The sequence below is a fragment of the Sturnus vulgaris genome, chromosome 21 (assembly GCF_052056855.1).
Source record: "Sturnus vulgaris isolate bStuVul1 chromosome 21, bStuVul1.hap1, whole genome shotgun sequence".
Taxonomy (NCBI): domain Eukaryota; kingdom Metazoa; phylum Chordata; class Aves; order Passeriformes; family Sturnidae; genus Sturnus; species Sturnus vulgaris.
In genome coordinates, this window is record NC_142263.1 from 5,859,479 (window position 1) to 5,884,797 (window position 25,319).

The 25,319-nt window shown below is 45.8% G+C and overlaps 1 protein-coding gene across 5 annotated transcripts in view; it reads left to right on the forward strand.

The window, feature by feature from the left end:
• AP2B1 (adaptor related protein complex 2 subunit beta 1) overlaps positions 1-25,319 on the forward strand; it is a 77,759-nt gene that overhangs the window by 19,779 nt on the left and 32,661 nt on the right. For all 5 annotated transcript variants that reach the window (XM_014876506.2, XM_014876504.2, XM_088176889.1 and 2 more), the window contains exons 6-14: positions 2,564-2,754; positions 4,711-4,932; positions 5,938-6,058; positions 8,480-8,575; positions 13,039-13,154; positions 14,203-14,368; positions 14,863-14,961; positions 17,726-17,985; positions 21,897-22,089. In XM_014876506.2, coding sequence (XP_014731992.1) covers positions 2,564-2,754; positions 4,711-4,932; positions 5,938-6,058; positions 8,480-8,575; positions 13,039-13,154; positions 14,203-14,368; positions 14,863-14,961; positions 17,726-17,985; positions 21,897-22,089 — 1,464 coding nt within the window. The remainder of the gene's footprint in view (positions 1-2,563; positions 2,755-4,710; positions 4,933-5,937; positions 6,059-8,479; positions 8,576-13,038; positions 13,155-14,202; positions 14,369-14,862; positions 14,962-17,725; positions 17,986-21,896; positions 22,090-25,319) is intronic.

The following is a 25,319-nucleotide window of genomic DNA, read 5'->3' on the forward strand; positions in this document are numbered from 1 at the left end:
CTGCCACCAGATGTTTCACAACCTTTCCCAGTGCTTTTTCTAACACTCAAGGAGATCACAGCCCATGTTCCTGAGTCCATCTGGCCTTCTGCCACTTCCTCATGGATGCTTTGAATGGAATTGTGAGTGGATTGCCATGTGGTGTCCCATCCTCAGCTCTGAACTGGACACTTCAGTTTTGCTGACATGGACCCAGAAGATGCTGAGAGCAAAAGCTCATTCACAGTTTGGTCTCTGGGTTGGAGCTGTTCCCCACCCATAGGAACAGCATTTCTGTGCATCCTTTGCACAGGGTTAGGCTCCATGCACCCTGCAAGGAAGGAAATGTAAGCACAGGGTTGAAGGATATTCTGGAAGTGCCCAGAAACATCTGAATGTGGCACCCAGGGTTACAATTTAGGACTTGGACTCAATGATTTTGGAGTTCTCCAGTCTCAGTTCTATTCTAAAATTCTCTATTAGTTACTAATTTATCAATTACTGCAGCAAAGTTCCTGGCAGTGTGAGTGCATTTGCCAGAGCTCCTGTCCCTCAGTACAACTGACAAGTCTCTTTCTCTGATGGTTGGCTCTGTAAATTTTTTTTTCAAATTTTTTTTCCCGAAGTAGTTTCATTTTATAAGTGCTTTTTCATAAGGATTTTGAACTTTTCAGTGGCTTGTATGATTCGTCTTCAGTGGTAAACTTTAAAAATACAATGATATTAAAAATCTTGTATTTCAGTTTTATGCTGTGTCACATTAACCATTCAGGAATTAGGCAAATTAATTAATGAGGCGAATAAGCAGCCTATCTTAATAAGTTCCTCATTAAAACAGTACAAGAAGACAGCAGCACTGATTGCTAATGATTTTGGTGACAGAAGGTTCATTCAACTAATGAAATTCATAAAATCTTGGATCAAAATCCTATCTCTGACCTCTAGGTGTGAAATGCAGAACAATCAACATTGCTGTGCCTGTGCAATGACTTTGGAATATATTGGCTTAATGATAAGCAAGGATGAGAACAAGGCAGGGAAAGTTCTGGTTGTGCTGTTCTTGTTTTCATTGTACTGCATCAAAAGCATCTTTAGTCATCCAAACAATCAGATGATTTTAGATAAGATGTTTCTTTGCCTTAATCTCATAGAAAATAACACTATAAATCTTCATTCCAGCAGGTGTTTACTGGGAGTTGGGCTGGACATGATGTACATTGTAAAATGTCCTGACAATGCCTTTTTGTAGGGGATTTCAGTTTTGTGTGTCAAACTCAGCTTAAATCCCTTTTCCTGTCAGTCTCACCTGCAAATTTTCTATTTTGTCTCTATATTCTGCAACTCTTCAATTTAAAAAAAAAAAATCTTCCCATGGAGTCTGTTGGAATAACTGTTGAATTTGAGTATGGAACTAAGAATTAGAAGTTTATGCTGCACTCCCACTTGTGCTTGTGTCAAGGTGGACCCTGGACCTCCTCTTTGTGCTTCCTTTTTTCTGTGCTTAGAAAAGAGAAGACCTTATATAGTCCTAAATGCAGCAAGGATATTTTCAGGCATGAGTTGTGCTGGAGTGCTTGCTTACCATGGCTCCATAAAGCACAAGGATATTCTGGAGATGGAAATTGAAATATGGGTTATCAAAAATTTAGCAGGAGTTGCCCATTTTAGGGAAATTGCTTGTTTGCTCTCAAACTGTGTGACCTGCCAGTGCTGCTGCAGAGCTGGAGGCTGCCAGGCACCTGCCAGCTTATTTCTGGATCACTGGTAAGCCATGTGCCATGGGGAAATTGGGCAAGAGGCACACATTCCTGAATAAATAGGGCAACTGGAGGTTTGGGCACCTTGTCTGTAAAGCTGAGCATCCCCTGGAGCTGGTGGAGCCTGCAGGGAGGTGCTGTTCCCATCTCCAGCTCCTTCCACTGCAAAGTCTCTTGTGATGTCCTCATCCTGGGTCCCCATTCCTGGCAGTGAAGCTCTGGGCTCTGCAGGTTGGTTGTGAGGTTGTGCTGCATCCCAGAAGGCTCAGATTGTTGCAGTTATGTTGAGGTGGACATGACTGGCACCATCACCAGTCCTTTATTAGAAAACTTTTATGGCTTCTTTCAGTGTACAACTTTCTGACAATTCTGACTCTTTCCCTCATAAGCAGCTTCCCACAGCACTGACTCCTCTCTGCATAACTGGCTAAACCTCAGCCTGTCCCTTTCCCAGCTGCCTTACCCTGACTGTCCCTCCCACAACATCCTCTTACCTTATCTGTCCCTTACCTGCTCACAGCACAGCCAGCACACTCCATCCCAAACTGCAGCAGATCTCAGTCTCAAGCTCTCACTCCAGCTGTAGCTAGTGGCCAGCAGCTAGCCCACTCTTCTTTAACACCCCAACCCATTGGGCAGGCACAGATTGCACTCCTTGCTGATCAGTACAGCTGTAATTCATGAGGAAATATTGCCTTCTGTACTGTCCTGTCTGCCCACATGAGAGAACTGACAGAGCTGCAGTTTGCTCCCTGTGTGTACCCAGCCCTGGATCAATCCCTGCCAAGCCCCTCATGCTCTGCTAACAAGGAATTCTTCTTCCCCAGGTGGTAGCAAATGCTGTGGCTGCTCTGTCGGAGATCAGTGAGTCCCACCCCAACAGCAACCTGCTGGATCTGAACCCTCAGAACATCAACAAGCTGCTGACAGCTCTCAATGAGTGCACAGAGTGGGGACAGATCTTCATCCTGGACTGTCTGTCCAACTACAACCCCAAGGATGACAGGGAAGCTCAGAGGTGGGCTGGCTTTTGGTGGCATTTGGGGGCTGCTGGGGGTGTTACAGCTCTGAAAGAACTCCTGGTAACAGGGCACTGTGGCAGCACAAATAAGAGTTGATAAACTAGATTTAAAAGCAAAGCTCCTTTTGGTAGTTGGGGCTGATGCTGAAAACCTACCCCTTCCCTCTGCAGAACCATTTTCTCTGTTTATCTTTTTTATTTTCTTTTTTTTTCTGTTTATAAGGCTGGTTCTTGTGGGAACTGGCACTACTTAGAAGGGATCAGCCCAAGCCCAAACCTGTAACAGTGGAAGCACTGTCTGGAGGATTTTCTGGTTTAAAGCAGAACTTTCCTGTTTGGTTTTGCTGCTTTGAGAGGCAAGAATAGGTTTGTGGGTTTCCAAAGTACTACAGGTCTGGGATATTTTCCAACTGAAAACTAGTCTGTGATATGACAGAAGTGAAAATAAAGGTAAGAAATGGTTTTTCTTATTGCTCCAAATTCACCTTCGTGCTTTTACCTTTAAGTGCAATGACTAAACCTAAATAGGTTTAGGGCTTGAGTAGTGGGCTGTTAGTTTGTGCACTTCAAGCCTCTTCCTCATCTGTCTCCAGAATCACAAAAAGCCAGATTGTGTTCCCAAGAAAACAAGGATTCAGCCAGAAAAGTAACTTGGAACAGGGAGACTCTGAGATGATGTATTTAATGCAGCTGATGTGGGGATGGAGGGGGAGGAAGGATCACAAGCCCACGTACAAAATCCTGGCCAGGCCATTTGAAATTTGAAGGGTTTCTTCATTGACTCTTTTTTTGAGGCACAAAATGCACTGTTTCCAAGAAACCTGCCAGTAGTCTTGCTGGGTTTTTTTTTCCCCCGTTGTGTTCTGTTTCTGTGCCAGAAACAGCTCTTAATGAGTGCTAGCAACCTGCAGAGATCTCCAGGGTGTGAGGCTGGTGTTATCCCAGCTCTGTCAGTGGGACCACTGGTCTGAACACCTGTGAACATGTCCCAGTTCCTCAGCTGCAATTCCTCTGAAGAGTTCTCTACCCAATTGCATGGGCAGGAGCTCCTTTGTGTGGAGTTGATCTCCTGGAGTCTGCCTTACTTCAGGCAGTTCTGGCAAAGCCACTCTCCTTTCCAGCAAGGCTGGTGTCACTCCCCTGTGCGTGGGGAAACTGAGGCACAGAGACAGGAGGCAGCTGGGACGTGCAGGTGACTTTGGGCAGAGGCAGCTGGGGGTGCCCCAGCCATGACCTGGATTTCTCTGCTCTTCACTGAGCTGTGCTGCTTCCCTTCCAGCATGGCTGAGAGCAAATCTTGCAGGGAGAGAAACTTCAGGAGGCACAGATGGGAATAAGATTGTTCTGGGTTAGCAATATGCAGGAGGGGGTGGGAAGAAACTTGACAGATGCTGTAAGAAAGACCATATGAACCCAAACTTCCTTTCTTTTTGGGATGGGCTGTTTAGGATGCTGTTTTGATTACATGATCCATTATGGCAAGTGGTGAAGCTGAGATTTGGGAGGATATTTAGGTCACTCTTTCCTTGTGTATTTAGAGGAACAGAAATCTTTCCTTGTTGAAATGACAGCAACCCCCCAAGCAAGGCAGAAGCGTGTATCACCTCTGAATGGTTATATGGAGGCTAAAGTGTTTTTCCAGTCTCTGTTTTTGTTAAAGTGATGTCTGTAAGTGACAGACGAGATCACACAAATAGAGAATACCACCAGGAAAAAGCAGGAAGTGTGGAATTGTTCCTGAGCTGACTGGGGCAGAAGAGAAACTTGAGGATGTGGGAGAAGTCCCTGTTTGCTTCCTCCTGCATTCAGGAAAGCACGACTTTGCCTGTTCATTGTGACCAAAACCAAATCCAGGCAGTGTCTGAGAAGCTGTGTGCTATCTCCTAAATTTAGATTTGAAATATTTGGCATCCTGAAATCCATTTGAACCCTTTGTTGTGCCTGTGTCCCCAGCATCTGTGAGCGGGTGACCCCCCGGCTGTCTCACGCCAACTCAGCGGTGGTGCTGTCAGCAGTGAAGGTCCTGATGAAGTTCCTGGAGCTCCTTCCCAAGGACTCTGACTATTACAACATGCTGCTGAAGAAACTTGCCCCTCCTCTGGTGACCCTGCTGTCTGGAGAGCCTGAAGTTCAGTATGTTGCCCTGAGGAACATCAACTTGATCGTGCAGAAGAGGTAAAGGTTCAGGGGATGTTATTCCTGTGTTGTCAAAGGCCATCTGGTTATCTCAGACCTCCAGATACAGCCACATGCACAGAATTTCTTTTAATCCAGGCTCAGATCCCTTGAGAACCAGGCTAAACAGTCTCATGACTGTGGTAGCCTGAATTGATTTCCTTTACAGCATACTTGTGATACCAGTTTCATGCAGTATTTCTTTACCTGCCTCTCTTCACCTTCTCTTTATGGGTAGTCAGAATTACCCTCTATAAATCAAAATGGCAAACAGGAACAGTTCACAGTGACCTGCAGGATCTCACTGTGCCTGTGTTACTCTGTTCAGCACAGAACCACCAGGCTGGTGACATCCTGGTGTACAGTGGGTTGGGATTTTTCCCATCAGTTTGTTCCCCTGTTCATGTTTTATTGCTGCTGATCCTTGCTGGAGAGGTGAGATAGCTTGGATAGCACTTTGGGGTTATATTAGAGCAGAGTTACTGTGCACTTTGCACATTAAAGTGGAAATGATTTTATAGGTTTTGCATTGAGATAAGGATGTTATTCTTTCACTGAAAATATTGTTGTCTGTCTGGTTGTGGTTGGTTCAGCAGGTCAAATAGAGGAAGCAGAGATGTGGCCATAGAAAGACTTGAATGATGCATTTTTGTATCTAAATAATCTTTTTATCCAGACTTCTTTCTTCAAATTGGTGTTTACACATCCTAGGCATAAAATCAGAGTCAGAGAATGGTTTGGGTTGAAAGGAACCTTAAAGGTCATCCAGTTCCAACCCCCTCTGCAGGTTTCACCTTCCAAATTACTGAGAGCCCTGTCCAGCCTGGTCTTGAACACTTGCAGGGATGAGGAGTCCATGACCTCCCTGGTCAACCGGGGCAAAATGACACCATTCTGTTTCTCAGGGGATATTTGGGTCGATTTCTAAAAAAACCGTGCCTTTTGTTACAATAGTTTGGGGTTTTTTTACCACTCTTGAGTGACACAACATTATGTTCTCTGCAGGCCTGAAATCCTGAAGCAGGAGATCAAAGTGTTCTTTGTGAAGTACAACGACCCCATCTATGTGAAACTGGAGAAACTGGACATCATGATCCGCCTGGCCTCGCAGGCAAACATTGCCCAGGTCAGCTGGGCACTCCTGCTGGGCTCTGGGAGGGGAAAACCCTCCCCTGCTCCTTGTGTGAGGGTGTTTGCAGCTAATCCTGGAGTTATCCTGAAATTTTAGACATCACTGTGCCTGGTAGAGTGCTCTGAGCAGGTTCTTTAATGGGAGCTGGTGGAGTTTCCCCCCATCATTTAAATGTTAATAGTGTGGCATGGGTGCATCGTGAGCATGAGGTGGATCTTGTTTCACAGATGACAATTCCAGGAGAACTCATGGCTCCTGTCAAGTGAGTCACTGCCAGTGCTGAGGTTGGAATGAGAGGCTTGTTTCAAGTGAGAGGGGTGTGCCTGTAAGGGAGGCATTCAGAAAGGCCAAACATTATTGAAGTGTGAATTTCAAGTTAGGAAAATTGTTAAAACGCTTGCACAGGCACTCTCCAGAGCTAAAAAAAATCCTGCTTTTGCTTAACTTGCTTCCAGAGTGGAAATAGCACAAAGCTGAAGCTGAACTGAATTGAGATTTGCTTTACAGTGTGGATTGTTCTTGTATTTGATGTTGGTTTAAGGCAGATCCCTTCCTTGGAGGAGGTGTCCTCGAGTGCATCCCTGGCCATGAGGCCTAACACTAATGCAGAATGATTAATGCCTCTGGTTAGTGCTATTATTGTCCTATCCTAATTGTCACAGAGCAGTTTCATTTAATGTGACATTTTGAAGCAGCTCCTTCGGCTCTCTCCTGATGGTTTTTGGAACTGAGCAAGGTAATTCATGCCCTTTTTGTGCTGGGGGCATGGAAAATATTTTAAAACTCAGTTTCTATGAGAACATATTCAGAATCTTCTCTTTACTCTTGGTAGGCTCCACACCAATTTGAATTTCTAATTTTCCAATAATAGGGGCTGTTTGCATGAAAGGCAGTGGTGTCTGGAGGGCAGTCTGAGATCTGCAGACTAATGAATGAATCTCTCCTGCTTCTGAGGAGGCATTCATAAAACAACACAAGCTTTAGCAGGAATATGTCCTGGAATGAGACCTGAGAGCAGCTTCCACCCATGTCCTCCTGTGCTGCTGGTGGAGATTCTCCATCCCTGTGCCCATCCTGGACCAAGGCACCAGGATGGTTCCAGCCCAGGCCTCAGGCAATGTTTGGGAAGCATCAGCTGCCAAAGGCAGGTGCTCCCCAGTGCTGGGCAATGTAGATCATCCAAGGAAATAATAAAACTTCAAAACACAGATGTCCTGTCTCCTCCTTGCAGATTTATCTGTCTGCAGTCTGGCCCTTCATGGCCTCTTTATCTTGTCATTCTTCTGAGCAATTTGCTTGGATGAGAGATTTTTCAAAGGACTGTCTGGCTTTGTGCTGCTCCCCTCTCCCTCACCATCTATTTGTGACATCACGATTAAATCCCTGATGTCATGTTTGGCATGAGAAACTGAAATAAATTGAGCTTTTGAGGGAATATAAATCACATATGGTCTTTTCTTGAAATAATTGTTTGTAAGCTAAGTGATTTAAGACAAAGCTTTTTAGTTACAGGTCTGTAAGACCTCAGCAAATCCTGGGTTTAGACCTTCATTGGTTTCCATTAGCAAAAACACCGAGACAAAACAATAAATCTTAGTTTTACGAGGGGAAGTATCTTCATGCTGTTATTAATCTGTGTATAGACGTTCCAGAGTGTCCTCAGATCTCCTCTGCATCTTCTGCTTGGATTCACCAGGGATCCAAAGATTCAGCCCAGCACAGAAAAAGAGAGATCAAAAATGGTTGTTGCCAAGAGCTCTGTATGCAGCAAATATCTTTTCAGTGTAGGAAGGAGTAGAAACCTTTAAGTTTGGCAGGGCTGATATTTTCCCCAGCTCTTGTTCAGGAGGATTGTAAATAATCAAGACCAGGCCACCTTTTGACTTTGTCCAGCCTACACCCAGTGTAACCCACACCAGTTTGGATTGCACACCCAGTGTAACCCACACCAGTTTGGATTATTGCACACCAGTGTAACCCACACCAGTTTGAATTATTGCACACCCAGTGTAACCCACACCAGTTTGAATTATTGCACACCCAGTGTAACCCACACCAGTTTGGATTATTGCACACCCAGTGTAACCCACACCAGTTTGGATTATTGCTCACCCAGTGTAACCAGACCAGTTTGGATTGCACACCCAGTGTAACCCACACCAGTTTGGATTATTGCACACCCAGTGTAACCCACACCAGTTTGGATTATTGCACACCCAGTGTAACCAGACCAGTTTGGATTGCACACCCAGTGTAGCCAGACCAGTGGAGTTGGAAGGCAGAGCTTGGCTGGGTGTGTGTGGTAGCTGTGAAGGAACATCCTGCTCATTTTCTGGTGCCCAGGCAGCATCAGCTGTGAGGGTGGGCTGTTCCTGAGTGTCCCCAGGGGCTGACATGGGTGTGGTGTCCCCGCAGGTCCTGGCAGAGCTCAAGGAATACGCCACCGAGGTGGACGTGGACTTCGTGCGCAAGGCCGTGCGCGCCATCGGCCGCTGTGCCATCAAGGTGGAGGCAAGTATCTCATCCTGGAGGGTTCCCTGTCTTCAGGAACAATGATGGGCTTTGCCACTTCATTCCCATGTTGCTGGAATTTCAGTGGTGGCCCTCAAGTGGCCTGGATACATCCTGGTGATGGGCAGAGCACCACTGAACAGGGTGTGAGCTGTGGGGACATCACGGGAGGGTGGGGTGCTCCTCTCATCCTGCAGGCAGAGCAAGGCAGGTCATTCATCCCTGATGGAATCTTTTACTGCATCTGTGGAACAATGACCACCTATCCATCCAATTCCTTTAATAGTTGTGGCCTGACCTTTTGAAGGGGGAAGAACAGATTATACATAGAAACTCATGAAGCATTTTGTGTCATCCTTTCCCTCCATTTCAGCAGAACAGAACACAGAGGCAGAGAATTGCAGAGATTTGGGGCACTTAAATGCAATTTATACAAACAGAGTAACTCTACTTACATAAATTCATATCACTTGTGGCTTCATTTGGAGTGTGCTCTCTTTTTCCTCAATGCTTATGCAAACAAGTTCCCAGGAACCTCTGCAGTTATCCAAAACAAGTCTGAAACGTCCTCTGCTAGTGGAACATCCACCTAAGTGCTCATAATAGAATATTGGTTTTTTTAGTGATGTCTCTGTTAATTTCCCTGTAAGTGAATGTGAAATGCCTGTCAGGAGCTCAGAAATCCTGTGTAGAGAGGGAAGATTTATGCTGTGGTGTTGCCGATGACTGAGTGCAAAATGTCACGTAAAGTGCTCTAATTTCAGCTGAGCTCATTTAGCTTTTGCTCAAGTGGGTTCCCATGAGCATTGCCTGACAGCAGATTTAAATAATAACCTAATCATGCCTGGCTTAGTGTGGTGTCAGTGCACAGCATTCTCTTGTTTTAGCTAAACTACTGCAAGCTTGTGCACAGAGGACACCAACTTCTGTCCTCTGGAGAGAATCAACTGCCCTTTTGTGCAGTTCTCTCTTCCTTCCTTCAGCTCTCAAAGGTTTGTCACTGCCAGGGGCTTTCTTTGAAGCGTGGCCCCATGGAGCAGAGGCTGCTGCTTCTATTTCATGTCTGCAGTTCAAAATACCAGAGCACTCCTTCCATGCTGCATCCAGGAGCCTGTCTGGATGGAGCCACAGCAGTGACAGTAGAAAACCACCCTGAGCATGGAAAATGGCTACAGAGAAGCTTGAAAGGAGCTGGTGACAGCCCTTTCTGTAGCAGTGCTTTGCTGGCAGGTGGGAATTTTTCTTAGTTCTCAGCAGGGACTTTCTCACTAGGATTTGGCAGTCTGTCCTAGTTGCACATGGAAGGAGGTGTATTCCTTGTATTCTTGAAGCATCAAGATGTTTTTAAAAGTTTTTACCCTTTCATGCTCTCATCCCCACATTTTTCCCCATCCCTGATACCACAACAGTCATATTTGATAAGCAAAGGACTGGTAATAATGCCCCAGCGACCCTCTAATTGTAGTTGTGCCTCTCCATTAGTAATTTTAAGCTTGATTTTTAGCACTGCTCCACTGAAGATGCTGCTGTTAAGGACGAGGTCTGTTTCCTGCTCTGACAAGAACCAGATTTAAACAGGGCAAATATAGAGCAATTCATGACTGTGTCCTCATCCCTAGGTTAATCCCTGTCCTCAGTGCATCTGTGTTTACTAGAGGCTGTTTACACTGAGTTATGAGTAATGGGACAGCATCTTCACAGCCATCAGTGTCCAGGTTCCCAAAGCTCAGAAATCTGCTTTCTGACAGGACACAGCCAGTGGGAGCTGTTGATGAATGAGGATTCACAGAGCACCTCAGCTCTGCCTTCAGGGATCTTATCTTTTGTCTAATTGTCACTCCTAGGAGATTGAAACAGAAAAAAATTTGTCTGCTGAGAGGTGCAACACAAAGCAAATGTGATGTTCCCTTTGCTCCTAGTGCTGGCTTGGGATATGGAACCAACATCCACACTGAGTAGCAAGATTTTGCCCAGGCTTGAGCAGTCACTTTGTTTTGGGGGATGTCAGAACATCATCATTTTTGCATGGATAAGGCTGGATTATTGATAGCTGAGCTCAGAGTTAGCTTGAGTTTATCTCCAGCAAACTCTGGTGTAGCTACAATTGTCTGCTTTGTGAATTGGTTTGCTCCAGTGGCAACGTCACAAGAAACCATTGTGCTCTGCTTTGATTATAAGGAAAACAAGCACCACTCCTGTGGGAAAAGGAAATGAAGTGGATGCAGTAAAGATAGGGATTCCTCTGGAGCAAAGGAGAAGCAGAAGGAGCCATCTTACAGGGATATTTATCTTGTTTCCAAGAGACTTTGCCAGCAGCCTGGTTCTTAGAAATCATTGAGGCTTATGGCTGAGTGTGATATGTGCTACTTCAGTAATCTTGTGGGCTTTTATTTGGTTTCTGCAGAAAAACAAAGCAATTTTGACTTTGGTTGTTTGTCCTTCCTCACTCCAACTTGAAAGCTGTTTGAGTTGGGGCACTCTTTCATCAGTTTGCAGAGCTCTGCTGTCCCCAAGGATGACCACCTTCAAAAGGCAGTGTGTTTACAAGGGATGGGGTGAGCTGAGATGGATTTTGTTAGAGGGACTGCTCTTCTGGGCATGCACCCACCACTGCTCACTTTCCAAGGTGCTCTTTGGCTAAATATCATTGCTGTGTATTTCAAAGTGGATGTTGTGCTTTTCCTGGAAAAAAATCACGCTTCAAAGTGTCTAAAGAAAAAAAAACCAAAGCTATAATTTGCTTTTCCTTGAACTGTACAGCTCTTAAAGCTCTGTTAGCCGTAGGCTCTGACAGGGCTGCAGTGTTTGTTGGCCAGCAGTGACTGGTGCTGTAGATTCTGTAGAATGAGTTTGGGACATTTACCCCCATTAGATCATTTGTTAAAATATCAGATGAAAGTTACTGAGATGAGGAGGTGACATTTGAAGCTCTGAAGCAAAGCATCTCTCTTGCAAGGACTCTGAGCAGGGCTCCCACTGTGAGCCAAATCAGTGTGTGGAGCCAGGTCCGTGGCCAGTCCCCATGAAGGGGAAATGTCTTCCAGGTCACAGCCTCAAATCCCTCCTGGAGCAGAAGGGATCAGAGCAGGACATGGTCAGGTTGCCATTCACTACCCTTGTAGTGCCATAGTAGCTATAAAGCTGAGCTAAGGAGGGAGAGGTAGCATAATAAAAGTATTGCACCAATCACCCATTTTTATGTGATGTCTCTTCACTGTGACACCAATTGTATTGGATTTTTTTTCTGTTTGGTGTGAATTTTAGGGGAGAGTCTTACAACTTACTGCCAGTTTGCAAAGACAAAACAAGTGCTGGTTTGTAGTGTTTCCTCCCTTGGCTGATCCCCATGTCAGCCTGTTTGTGCTGACAGGCCCTGTGTCAGATACCCACAAGGGCAGGAAATTGCCAGAAGGCTTTAGTCTCTGACCCAAATTCTTGAGGTTTGTCCTTGAGATTTTTGCCCATTCTCAAAGAACCGATTCCTGTGACTAAAATGCCATTTCACTCCTCCTCCTCTTGCCCAGCCTTTAAGTGCTCTGTAAGTCGAGGGAGCTGTTAACTCACTGAAATTGAAAAATCCACCTACATTGCTGTTGTTTGTGCCCTACAGTGTTTGTCTCCAGCCCGAATCCTTTATGAGTGTTCCGAAGGCGACTGCCTCGGCAGTGCTGGGAGCTTCTCACATTAATCACCAGCTGTGTAATGAGGCTTCATGTGTGCTCTGCTAATAACCAAATCACTGCCCTTATTTGAGACAGGTTGCTCCTGTGATGTCCTGCCTGGTTGTGCTGTTTGGGATTAGACCTCCCTGAATTATCTGCCTCTAACTCCACTCCTGGTTCCTGGAGCATGACAGTGTCCAGTCCTTGTTATCTTGCAGTGCCTGTGGATTGAACTAATTAATGTGAAAGTTGCATTAGGAGCAGCCAAATTTCTATTTTTAGCTGTACGTTTCACATGATGTTAGTGACTTCACCCCAAAAATACTGAACCTCTTGCTGTTGGGAGCTGCTTTTTGCTGCTAGTTTTGACAACACTCTTTTCTCCTGCCTTTTGGCTTTGCTAGAAACTTTCCTGCAGTCCCTTTCAGAACTTTCAGCTCTGATTGCCTGGCATGGGAAGCCCCAGAAAGCTCATTCAGTGGCCTGTATCAGCCCCAGGGTGGTACAAATAGCAGTGTAGGTGATGTGATGTTCTCAAGGTGTCTCGTGTGATGACCCAACTTTCTACTGGCACAGTTGCTTCTCTTACTTTCTACAGGAGCTGGAGCCAGCTGGTGTCCCCACTGTAACAAACAACCTTTTATAACCTGTAGTTCATTTCTGGACTGAATTTGTAGCTTTTGTCCTCTTCTTTTTCCCCTCTGAGCCTTTTCTCATACACATGCCGTGTTCCTCAGCGTGTGCTGTGGGAGCAGGAGTGTTCCTTCAGCTTTTTTAATTGTGGCTTTCTGCCCTCTCTAGCAATCTGCAGAGCGTTGTGTGAGCACCCTGCTGGACCTCATCCAGACCAAGGTCAACTACGTGGTGCAGGAGGCCATCGTGGTCATCAGGGACATCTTCCGCAAGTACCCCAACAAGTACGTGGAAGTTGCCTCAGGTTTTTTTTTGGAAGCACTCGGCTGCCATCATCAAAATAGAGCAGAACTCAGCTCACCAGGGCTCTGAAGCAAAGGTGGAAGCTGTGACCCCACTCCTGGTTGGGTAGGATTCGGGTGTTGGCTCTAGATGAGGTGTCAGCCTGGCTTGTTATTAGTTTGAGGTGAAAGCACCCCACCACTCCATATTGAAACCTGGATCAAAAGCCAGTAAAGCTCTTGCAGAGGATGCCAGAAGGAAAATTCGGCCAAGTTTACAGCATCAGGCTATTCTGGTTTTAATCCCCTCTAGAAATCCATGAAGTGTACAAGACTTCTCATACAGGGCTGTGAAAGTTCATGGCTCACATGGCCAGAGATCCAGTCAGGTTGTGCTGAACAAAGCATTGCTGGCTTTTCCCACCAAGTGTTCCCTCTGGCTTGGGCAGGACTCAGCTTCTCTTGGTTCTGCAGTAAGATTTTGTCTCCATAGCCACAGAACTGCAGCAATGTTTTTCAGCAGAGACTTCATGATCACCTAAAAAATAATATGGGACATCTGCAGGCTTTCCTGGTGATTTTTACTGTCAGTCTTAGAAATTCCCTGCTTGTGGGGATACTCACACATGGGAATAGGGGAAGCTAAGTTTAGTGTGGGATATTGTCTAGTTTAGTAGAGCCTTGGGGGGAGTGTAATACCCAGTTTAGAGTTACCAGGCTGAAGCCTCCAGCAAGGCTGCAGGGTCTGATTCAGACTCATTGTTTGAACTGTTGGATCAAATATTCTCATTAGCAAACAGAAAGGGAGGCAGCTTTATCTTGAACTCCACGTCTGGGTGGTCTTGCTGATGTATTAAACTGCAAAGCCACTGTGAGATCTCAGTGCTCAGCTTTGGGAGAAAAAAAAATTAATTGAATGGAAATGCTGCTTGTTGTGTAGAAATACAAGACATGAATTCAGTGCAGGATTCTTTGCAGAATGATGTGGGCAGAAATGGAGTAAAATAAGTCCAGTTCACCCCAGTAATCCACCTGTACTCTGACAAACCAGGTATGAGAGCATCATTGCCACTCTGTGTGAGAACCTGGATTCCCTGGATGAGCCAGATGCCAGAGCTGCCATGATCTGGATAGTGGGTGAATATGCTGAAAGAATTGACAATGCAGATGAGCTGCTGGAGAGTTTCCTGGAGGGTTTCCATGATGAAAGTACTCAGGTAAAGTTGCAATGTACATCTCACCTGTAGTTTTTCGTGTAGTGTATTTATGGGATGGACAGTAAATGTTATTGCAGTGGTCAGACAATACCTGTCAATAAAAACTTCAATATTGGGCTAAAATAAAACTCCTGGGAATCTGCAGTTTTGCTTTGTTGTCCATGTCTCCAAAAATTCCCTTCTTGGTAGGACAAGACAGAACTGGAGGGGGTTCCAGAGGTTGCATATTTCTTGGGAAAATGGCTGTACTGGGGACCAGAACTTAATGATGGGGTGCATCACAGTATGACACAAACCTCAGCCTGCTGCTCAGGGATTGTCTGTGAAAGTGTTTTGCAACAGGCAAGAGTCTGAATTCATTATACTGAGTTTCACTGGCAAGGAATAGGGAAGAAACTGAAGTCTTATGTTTTATATCAATAAAGGATGTGGAGATTTGTGGGATATTGTTGAATGGATGAATTTCTAATCTCTCCCATGCCCCTCTCTCTTAGGTGCAGCTCACCCTCCTGACTGCAATAGTGAAGCTGTTCTTGAAAAAGCCCTCTGAGACCCAGGAGCTGGTCCAGCAGGTCCTCAGCCTGGCCACACAGGTAAGCCAAGGTGATCCAGAGCCCTGCAGACACTGTGCTGGCCTGCTGTGTGATGTCTCCCATCTGCCAGGCCAGGCAGCTTTGCAGTAGATCAGATTCAAGGGTGTTCTCTCCCAAAGAGACTCTATTTAAAAGCTGCTTTGTGCCTGTTACCATCTGGAATCTGCTTCCTCCTTCTTAGCTCTTGCTTTGTCTGAACTCCTTCCCCATTCACTCACTAAATGAAAAATTAGGGACAGTGCAGAATTATCAAGAAAGCAAAATTCTTTCTCCTTGAAGGTGGCTTGCAGTTAAACCTCTGGAGCTGTACCAGATGCAAAAAGCCTGGTAAAGACTTTGTTCTGGGAGCAGCAAAGTTTAAGCAGTGCTATGAAAAGGAAAGAACTGATGTTTGGGGTTTTTCCTTTGTATTTGGATGCTGTCAAGCAGTGTGGCAGCTTTGCTGGAGGCTGTAGCAGTGGGTTAAGATCATGGATTCATTATGCATGAGATGCTGAGTTATGAGCTCAGATCACTGCAGGCAAGGCTGGGCTTGGAGCTGGCAGACACAACTGCTGTAGTTCTGGAGGACAGAGGTGGAGATGTCCTGGTGGCAAGGGTGGGTAAGAGCTCAGCTCATCTTCCTGCACTCCTTGGCTGTAATGACTGGGGTAAAGTGCCCAAAAAAACCCAGCTCCTTTCCAGACCTGCTGTGTCAAGTGATAAAAATAGTCTGCCAGCTGAATGGGCTGTGATTGTTTCTGAGCAGAAAACCTGGAGTCAATCATCAGCTGGCCTTTTTGATCCTCTCTGCTGCAAGAAATCACATCTGTGGACTTACTGCACTTAAAACTTCTATTCATTCCTTTGGGGAGTTGCATTGGTCAGCAGCAACAAACCCACGACCTGATTTTCTTGCTTCAAAACCTGCTATTAGGCAGGATCTGAGCTGCTCTTCAGAGAGGAGTGGGCCAAGGGCACGCTGTATCATTTGCCTGAGCCAACAGAAGAAAGGTACTGAGTGCTAAAACCCACTGTGCTGAGTCACAAAATATTTAATGGCACCCTTGGAATATAACGGGCGTCTGGGTTTTTTCTCTGTTTGTCACAAATGTTGATTCAGTCTGGCTTTTTTGTATTTTATATGAATAATAAGTCAATGTAGGATAAGTGGCTGTAAAACAATGAAAAACCTTGTTTCAAAGGTCTGATTTCTAGGTACAGGTGGTGTTTTTCACTTGAGTGGGAGAGTAATTACACGTGTGTTTCTTTGCTCAGCTTAGGTATTGTTGCACTTTGAGTGTCTCAGGGCTTGTCTACACAGCAGACTGCAGGTGTGGTTGTAGCAGGAGCCAGCTTCATCCAGCCAGCACTGGTAAAAATAGCAGTGGAGCAGCTGGGGCTGGAAGGAACACAGGAACTGAGGTCTCAGACCTCTGGTCCCCATTGCTGGTGTGTGGGTGGAGAGCTGAGCTAGCCAGGGTTCACTGGTGTTGCTCCACAGGTGTGCATGGAGGCTCTGGAGAGGGGAGAACTGGAAGAGATTTGAGCCTCTTGTTTCAGTTGATTTTCCAGTTTCCAGTGTGTTTTTTTGGCTGTGAGAGAAACAGTCAGCCTTGAATCTGTAGGTGCCTGAAAGTAGGAGAGTGTGGCCTTTCATGTGTGCCCTTGCAGAAACCCTGCCTGATCCTGAGTGCAGAGTCTGGGAGGGATTGTTAAGGGTGTAAAGAGTTCACAATTCTACCACCAAACAAAACCAGCTCTGCAGAGATAATGTGTGAGACAACAGAGAGATTAATTTAGGTCCTTACAAGCAAAATGAGCTGAGCTCAGTCTCGTTCCAGGAAGAGGTTTGAGAATGTCTTGAGGCAGATGGCAGATGCAGGTTCTAACAGGGCAGCAGCAATGAGAGCATAGAAGAGAAAAAGAAATGCCAAGAGGATGGCTGGTGAGGTGTACAATATTTTGCTAGAATTTTATTAGAGGGAAAAAAAACCTCAAACATTTATCCTGTTATTCTACTGATGGGAGGATTAAACATGCAAGCTCTTGTTTCCATGAACAGTTCACTACAACATAAAGCCACAGCACCTCCCTCTCCCTAGAACATTATCAGCAAACCATCCCCACTCACTTTGCTGCTCTGGAGAGAAGTAATTAGCACTTCATGCAGAGGCAAAAGTATCTGCAGTAAAACAAGGGTATTATTGACAGCTGGAGAACTGATGAAGTACCCTAAGTATGTATCATTAGCATCTCTCCATACTTCATTAGATAACTAAAAGGCAGGATAAATAAGATCTCTTTTGCTATAAAGAATATGGCTTATTAAGATGTGGCTCTGCAGCATCTTTTTTGTCCAGCAGTGCCCTTGGGTAAAGCATATTTCCAGGAATCTTGGATCATTATGCAGTACTATACTCTAGTGTGTAACAGTCATTGCCACTCATATTCTTTTCTCTGAATTTCTCCTAACACTTAGTGGCAGTAAGGTCTGGAAAGCAGTTGGCAGCTCTGTGGTTTGGGGCAATTGTGGGGTATGAATCCTGGGCTTTTTCCTCCCTGACCAGCTGAGCAAGAAGCCAGGCATTAATACTTTGGTTCTTGTTTTTAATTTTAAGATGTTCATCTCAACAAGCAGTTTGTAACATCATTTTGAAATTGGTGGCTGTTGCTGCTGGCTGGTTGGGGTTTTTTAATCCAGCAGAATCAATGCTGGAAGAATAAAGTGATTACAGGCATTAGTTCACTTCAGACCTGTGAGTGATGCATTGCTCTGTCTCAGGATTCTGACAACCCAGACCTGCGGGATCGTGGCTACATCTACTGGCGCCTTCTTTCCACGGATCCAGTGACTGCCAAGGAAGTGGTGCTCTCAGAAAAGCCACTGATTTCTGAGGAGACTGATCTGATTGAGCCAACCCTGCTGGATGAGCTGATCTGCCACATTGGGTCTCTGGCTTCCGTGTACCACAAACCACCCAACGCTTTCGTGGAGGGGAGCCACGGCATCCACCGCAAGCACCTGCCAATACACCATGGGAGGTGAGCTCAGGCAGCCCCGGGGATCACAGCCACGGTTGGTTGTTTCTTTCTTTTCTTTTGGCCCAAAAGGTGCCAAGATCTTTTAGAGGGATTTTATTGACAGTTTGCAGGTCATTCAAGGGGCTGTTTCTTGCAGGATGTGATCCTGGGGGTGGAGTGTCCAAGTTCCAGGGTCAGAAGACACAGGAGGCATCAAAGTTCCTATATGAGGAGCAGCTGTGATGTTTTTTTGAGAAGACATTGGTTATAAGTGCTCTTGACATGAATTTGAGTAGAAAAGCAGAAGCTTTGGATGACTGGTGCAAGGAGGACTAGAGTGAGAACAGGCATCTTTCAGAAGATGATTTTCTAGGAGTTTTGCTTCAGTAACAGCTCAGCTTTATGAGCCTGTCTCCTGGAATGCAGTATCACTTTCCTAGAACAGGCAAGCACAGGGATCCTTCACTGCTGGAACATGAAATGGAGAAGGATTGGTGAAACTCTCTTTCTCACTTGGTGCCTGTAAACAAGGGACGTGTAAAAGCCATCTAAGCCCCATCACTGTTAGAGCTCAAAAGAAGATGGGTAGACTGACATGGTCTGTCTGACCTTTGTGAGGAGGGGGGGAAATGCTTTGGCTCTTTGCCTGGTGCTTCAGTGCCTCTCTGGGATCATTTCTGGCAGCAGATTAGTTCTGCAAGAGCAGGCAGTGCCTCAGTCCCAGCTGGGGCTGTGTTGCTGTTGGGCCTGTTCCCATGGTCTCTCATTCAGGTGAACAGTTTGCTATTTGCTCTAGTGATATTAATTACAAAAATGAATATATTTTGCAGCAAGAGGCAGAGTAGCCAGGCTTACCTCTTAATAATATTGCCAATGACATTTGGAGTGCTATTTTTTGCAGTTGCTCTGATAAATCAGTGTGCGATGCTGCTTCTTTTCTATTTTCTGACACCACTTCTCTGCTATTCTTAGCAACTAAAGCTATTTCTGTGGTGGCTGGCTTTGGGAAGCTGAGTTGTTTTCTCCCTGCCTGTGAAATCAAGCCTGGCTGCACTGACCCAGAATCAGCAAGCACAAATGTACCAGTTGGACAGGAAAAGCAGTGACCACTTTCCTACCTCTCCTAATCAAAGATTTGTCTCAAAATGAGCTGGTTTTTGATGTTACCAGCCTTCCTGTACACTGTTGTTCCAGTTCACTACAGCAAGTGGCATTTCAGAGGATTTAGCTCAGCAAATTCAGCTTTTTGAAGGAGCAGTTTATTATCTTCTTGCATTTAGTGTCTGTGTGCTCGATTCTCATCGCTCATGCTCAGTCTGCTGACCTTAAGTATTTTCTGACTTTGGCAGAACCATTGCATCAAAAAATCCCAAAAAACAAACCCCCAGGCCTCAGTCAGCAGTGCAAGCTGGGGGAAAGTCTGAGGGATGCTCAGCAGAGCATGCTGCACACTGATACTGATGCAGTGGTAAATTTAAAAAATGAGTGGGATTAGTTTAATGGCACACCAGGCTTCTCTGAGGGGAGCTCACCTCAAGAGGCCCCATTTTTGGAATTTTCTGCATCAGTTTAAAGCAAGTGAAGGGTGTCCAGTGAAAGATTAATCCAAACAGTGAGGTGAGGTGATTTTTTTGTACAGCTGCACTCCAGTGACCATTCTGGTGGCTGATCCTTGTGGTCGAGACTGGTGGCACTGTGAGATGGGAATGGGGAGATGTCCACAGTGAATGTGGTTTGAGAGGGCCAAGACAGCACTGCCTTGAGTGGTGCTTCCCTGAGTATAAACCCAGGAGGAGTTCTGGTTGGCACAACACACTATATGGCATTTTGATTCATTTCTTTCCCATTCAGAGCACTGTAGGGCAGGTTTCTTACAGTTCTCAGCTGATGGGAAGACCCATGGAACAGCTCACAGATGGTGAAATGTTCCTGTCTCTTCAGTGAGCCCAAGTGTCACAGAGCTGCAGCTGGATCCTGAGGGTGGGGGAGAAATCTGATGGCTTGGCAGTGTTTCCTCATGTGTTGGCTCCCACCACCCCTGCTCAGCCATAATTCAGCTGGGAAATTTGGGAAGATGTTATCCGGGCTCCTGGGAGAAGCAGGTCTGGTTAGACTTGGGCAGGAGTCTCTATTTCCCTGTTTCACAGGTGGCTGCAGAAAATTTTTGATTTTTTGGTTCAGGCTGTGTATCCCATGTGACTCCAACATCTGGGAACTGCTGGAGGCTGAACTCACAGGGCCAAATCTCCAATTCCCATGGTCAAACCCAAGACTGTAAGGGGGAAATCACGTGTCGAGCCTTTTTGCCCTTTTTAACCCACATAGTCTTTATGAATTTCTTTTCTTTCAAAGAAAATGCAAAGTTGTTTGTAGGAATCTCTTTAAAGAGATTCTTTACAAACAGAAGTCTGAGGTTTTACTTTTTTCAAACAAACCAACTGAGCTTTGTCCTTTCCTAATTTCTTATTGGGCTTTGGGGCAGCAGCAGTTACACAAGACATGGGGGGATTTGTGTGTCTCCATCAGGAGAAGGATGAGTAAGTGTTGAAGGGGTGGAGTGTTAGAGGGATTATATCCTGGGAAGGAACCGAGTGGTTTGTGATGTGCCTCTCTCAGAGAGGCTGTTCCTGTTCCCAGTCTGGGGGTGGGAGTGGATCACAGTCACCACCTCTCCTCGGGAATGCTTCAGTGAGCACTTCAGCACACTCAGCACTCTCCCTGCTGAAGGCAGCAGCAGAAAGGACAGCTAATATTAGTGCTATTGGGGGCTCTAGGGCTTTTAATGCAAAGAAGCTTTCAAGCCTTCCTGCTGCTGCCTGGTAACTAATTCATTCTGCACTCCTGATGCTCCATCTCTTCCTCCTGGCACTGGGATTGGGAGCAGCTTAGACTCTGTCACTGAATCTTTGCCCTCAATAGCTGAATAAGGATAAGAGAATTTTGGCTACTCAAAATCAGAAGCTGCAGTGCTTGCAGAACAGCCCCAGTGTTAAACACCTTGTCAGGACACTAATTCCCACAGCAGTGCTGTGCATTTACCTGCTGGCTGCAGGAACATGAGCTAGAAATCATTTTATCAGTTACTGCTGGAAACAGGATATAGAATGGACTTTAATTATCTAAAATATGAGCATATCTGGATTTCAAGAATACATTGTAGTGAATTCTCCAGGAGCTACAGTTATTTTTTTACCTTCTCCTTGTTATCGAATTCAGTGACAAGTGAATATAAAAGGTAGCCAGACTGCATAAGATGATAAATTTTGGAAGCTGTATAATGAGTGTTCCTAGACTAGTAATTAGCATGCCTGCTAACTCAGAGGAAAGGAAATTATTGATAGAAGGGAGGAATCAATTTTAGATTGAGTTTTTCAATTAGGAAAGACTGATGGACCTTACTGCTGGTCAGGAGAAGGTGATTAATCTAGATCTGAGGGAAGACCTGAAGTTTGTACTGGTTAGAGTAAGGGCTCAAGGGTTTTATCAGTGTTAGATCTCTGAGAAAATCTGGATTATTTTTTTCCCCTGTGTTTTCATGTCATTCTCAAGCTCAGTGAGCTGAAAATCATCTGTGTAGGTTTATTCTGAGGTAGGAAAGGCTTATTTTCAGTTCTGTAGCCCGTGTGGTACCCATGGCTCTCTGTTTTGGAGGGAGTCTCTGATTCTCAGGGTGGGTAGGATTCATCCCTTGCAAGATTCCCTTTGCTGGGCTGAAAGCCATGTACAATGCAGGGAAAAATCGTTGTGCTCAAAGTGGTGAAGAGCCACATGCCCTAACCCTGCGTGGTGCAGGACAGTGGCCATGGCAGCTGCTGGGACCACCTTTTACCTGCCTTCTGCTGCTGAGCCACCTCTTGTTGTGTTTCCCCTGGAACTGGAGACCAGAAGTGACTGATATTTGTCTTTTCTGCTTCTTGTTCTCCCCCCCACAGCACTGATGCTGGTGACAGCCCCGTGGGCACCACGACCACCACAAACCTGGAGCAGCCACAGGTCATCCCATCCCAGGGTGACCTCCTGGGGGACCTCCTCAACCTGGACCTGGGGCCCCCTGTCAATGTGCCCCAAGTGTCCACCATGCAGATGGGTGCTGTGGACCTGCTGGGAGGAGGGCTGGACAGCTTGGTAAGCAGCACATCCTCTTTAGCTGATGGGAGATAATTGGAGCTGTGCTTATCTCTGCAAAGCCTTGATCGTTTGTGCTTTTAATGCTCAGTGAGCCAAGCTCCCCGTGCTGAGTCCTGAAACTCCAGGAGGATTTAACCAGAGTTATTGTACCAACTTTTCAGCAGGCTTTTCCTGCTCTGCAATGAATGTTGCTGCATGCTGTAGAATCCCCATGGTCAGTATATTTGTTGTGTGTTTTTCCTGTCTGTAGAAGAAAAACCAAAAAGTTGCTTTAAGGATGTAAAAGTGTTTCGCTGCTTTCTGTTTGAATCAGACTTCTTTTCAAGAAGGCATTTCTTCCACCCAATTCCCAGCCCTCCTGAATTTCAGTGCTAAAGCTCTTAGGCTGCTACCTTGTGTCTTCCCATTTGTGTGTTCTCCAGAGCATGCCATGGTTTAATATTAGTGACATTTTAATTGCAGTGAGGTCAAGAGGGAGCTCTCTGTGCAGTCCTCCCTGTGCCAGAGCTGTTCACAAGGCACCTGCCCTGGCACTAACAGGGTCAGGCTCCAGTGGGAGCAATCACACTCCCCTCTGCCCTGGGGAGGGAGCTGCAATGAGAAAATCACTTAGCAGGGAGAGGTCAGTGCTGTGGTTTTAGGCTGGTGGCAGCCAGGCAGTGAGGAGTGCTGACTGTAAGGTCGCAGCACACAGATGCCCAGCTCCCTGCTGGCTTCCCCACAGGGGGAGGAAGCTCTCCTAGGTGTATTTGCACCATGTAAATCAAGTAAAACTGCCCCAGGGGACATAGTTGGGTGTTTTTCAGACTTTGATGGGTTTGTCTTGCTTTAGGTTTGCTTGTGATGCATTGGGCTGGTTTGTCTCTGCCTGGTTCAGGTGCACTTTCAGTTCTGAGTCAAGCTCTGAATAACAGAGGTAGGAGGCAGCTGGATGAACCCCAATTCAACAAACCCTTATTAGTCAAATATATATTTTTTTTAAAGCTGCCATAAGCTCATTAAAGCAAATCTTAAACACATTTCCAGCTCCAGTGCTTCATGGCCTAATGAGCTGGAAACAATCTCACCCTTATTGGCACTGGCACTCACAGAGGGCAGAGGTGCTGGAGTGCTTGCTTAGCAGGGCCACTGCTCTTACTGGGGATTAACAAAATGGTCAAGTTGGACTTGCTGGGAAAGCAGGCAGTGAGCCCAGAGCAGTGACCTGTGCAGCCTTTCCCTGCACTGCAAGTCATGAATCTAAAAACCTGGGAATGAAGGCATTGCAGAAGGTGGTACTGCCTGTGGTGCCACAGGATGGTTTGCACTTAAATTCCTCTCTGCTGCCTTCCAGGCCTGTCACAGGAACCCTTTGTTCCTCGTTAGTGTCACACAAATAAATGGACACAGTAGAACTAAAACTTGGTTTTGGGAGAAGAGCTTTCTCAGCTGGCATTAATGGGCTTAATTTAGTGACCTGCTCTGACAGTGGAGCTGTTAGTTGAAATGGTAACAGGCTTTTACTTAATATTTTTCTCAAGCCTTAAGTACATTCATGGGGTTATGGAGTGTGATCTGACAAAATGATCCTGTCTGGATGGGGAGTAGCTGTGCCTGGGGCTGCATGGCCAGTGCTCTCTCAGCTGAGTAGATGGGGAAGCACTAAAAAATAATCTGAATCCTTGTGTGGTTTTTGAAGGTGGATGTTTTCCATTGGAGGGCTGTTGCATCGAGCTCCAGCTTTTCCTTCTCTTGGTCAGTCTCTTTTCTCAGGTGACAAGTGACAGGACAAGAGGGAATGGCTTCTCCTTGTGCCAAGGGAAGTTTAAATTGAATATTGGGAAATCTGAGTTTTCAAGCACTGGGATGGGCACCAGGGCAGTGCTGGGATCACTTAAAAATCATGTAGATGTGGCATTTGGGGATATGGTTTAGTGGTGGCCTTGGCAGTGCTGGTGGAATGGTGTGGAGATCTTTTCCAGCCTAAACAGTGTAGCATAATAAGCTTAATTAGTGAGTGAATGTGATTTGTGTGTTTGTTTGTTGCTGTGGGCGTGTGTTTCACAAGTCTCAAGCTGGGTTAACCCTAACCTGGTATTACCCAAATTGTTGGGAGGTGTCCTGGGCTGCAGGGCTTGCCAAGAGGATTGGCATTTGGATCTCAGGCTAATATTAACCACATTTGTGCTATGCCAAAACCAGTCTGAGACTGCAGATCCCACAGGCCTGATTTCTGTGTGTGGGAAGGAGGTGAGACACATCCCAGTGTGCCCCTTGAAGAAGGGCTGAGCTCTGCACCCTTGGCCAGGGATCAAAACCACCTGGGAGCCAGCAATGCCTGAATTGTTCTGCTTTGAAAATTCCCTTTTTGTTACTCCTTAAGGTTTTTTTAATGCATTTCTTCCCCTGCTTTGTTGGGTAGACTGAGGCTGCACACTCTGTGACAGTGACATTGGCTCAGTCCTGTGAGTGCCTCAGCTGGGGGTCTGCAAGAGGCTGCTGGCAGGGTCTCAGCCACTTTGTCACACCCACTCAGTGTCATCTGTTGATCCCCTCTCCTGCCCCCTTGTCTTTGGAGGGGATGTCTGATCAGAGGGATGTTCTTGCAGTGAAAGTCCCCATGGGACTAACCCAGAAAGACCAACAGCAGCATTAACTTCCATGGAAAATGCCATTCTACTTAAACTGTGGGGTTTTATTTTTCTTCCAGGCATTTACATAGAGACTGCATGGTGTAAAACTGCACAAATACCAAATCAATATTGTTCATTTGAATTGTCCTCAGCATTACCAGATATTTTTGCCCATGACCACTGAGATTCCAGCTGCTTGGGAGGTTAATTTCTTTAGTGAGCAAATCTTATTTTATCTCCATAGTGAGTTCTGTAATTGGTATTAAATGTAACATGCATGCACAGATGCTGAGCATGTGTTAACAACTAAAAAGAGGAGGAAAAGGACCTTTGGTACAAGAGCATTGCTTATAAGCAGAGCAGACTTGCTGTAGGGCTTTTGGAGAGCTATTTTCTAGGGAACAGGTTGTGCCCCTGTTTTCCACCATGGGCAGATCTTGTTCTTCTCTGCTCAGTTTTCTTTTTCTGTAAAATGGTGACTAAGCCCACTTTACAAAACTATTTGGGATCTCCAGCTCCACAGTGTAAAGTAGCCATAGCAGTCACTAATAGGAGAAAAAATAACCATGTGGGAGTGCAGATTGCTGGATGCAGAGCTGTGCATCCTGAGAGCTG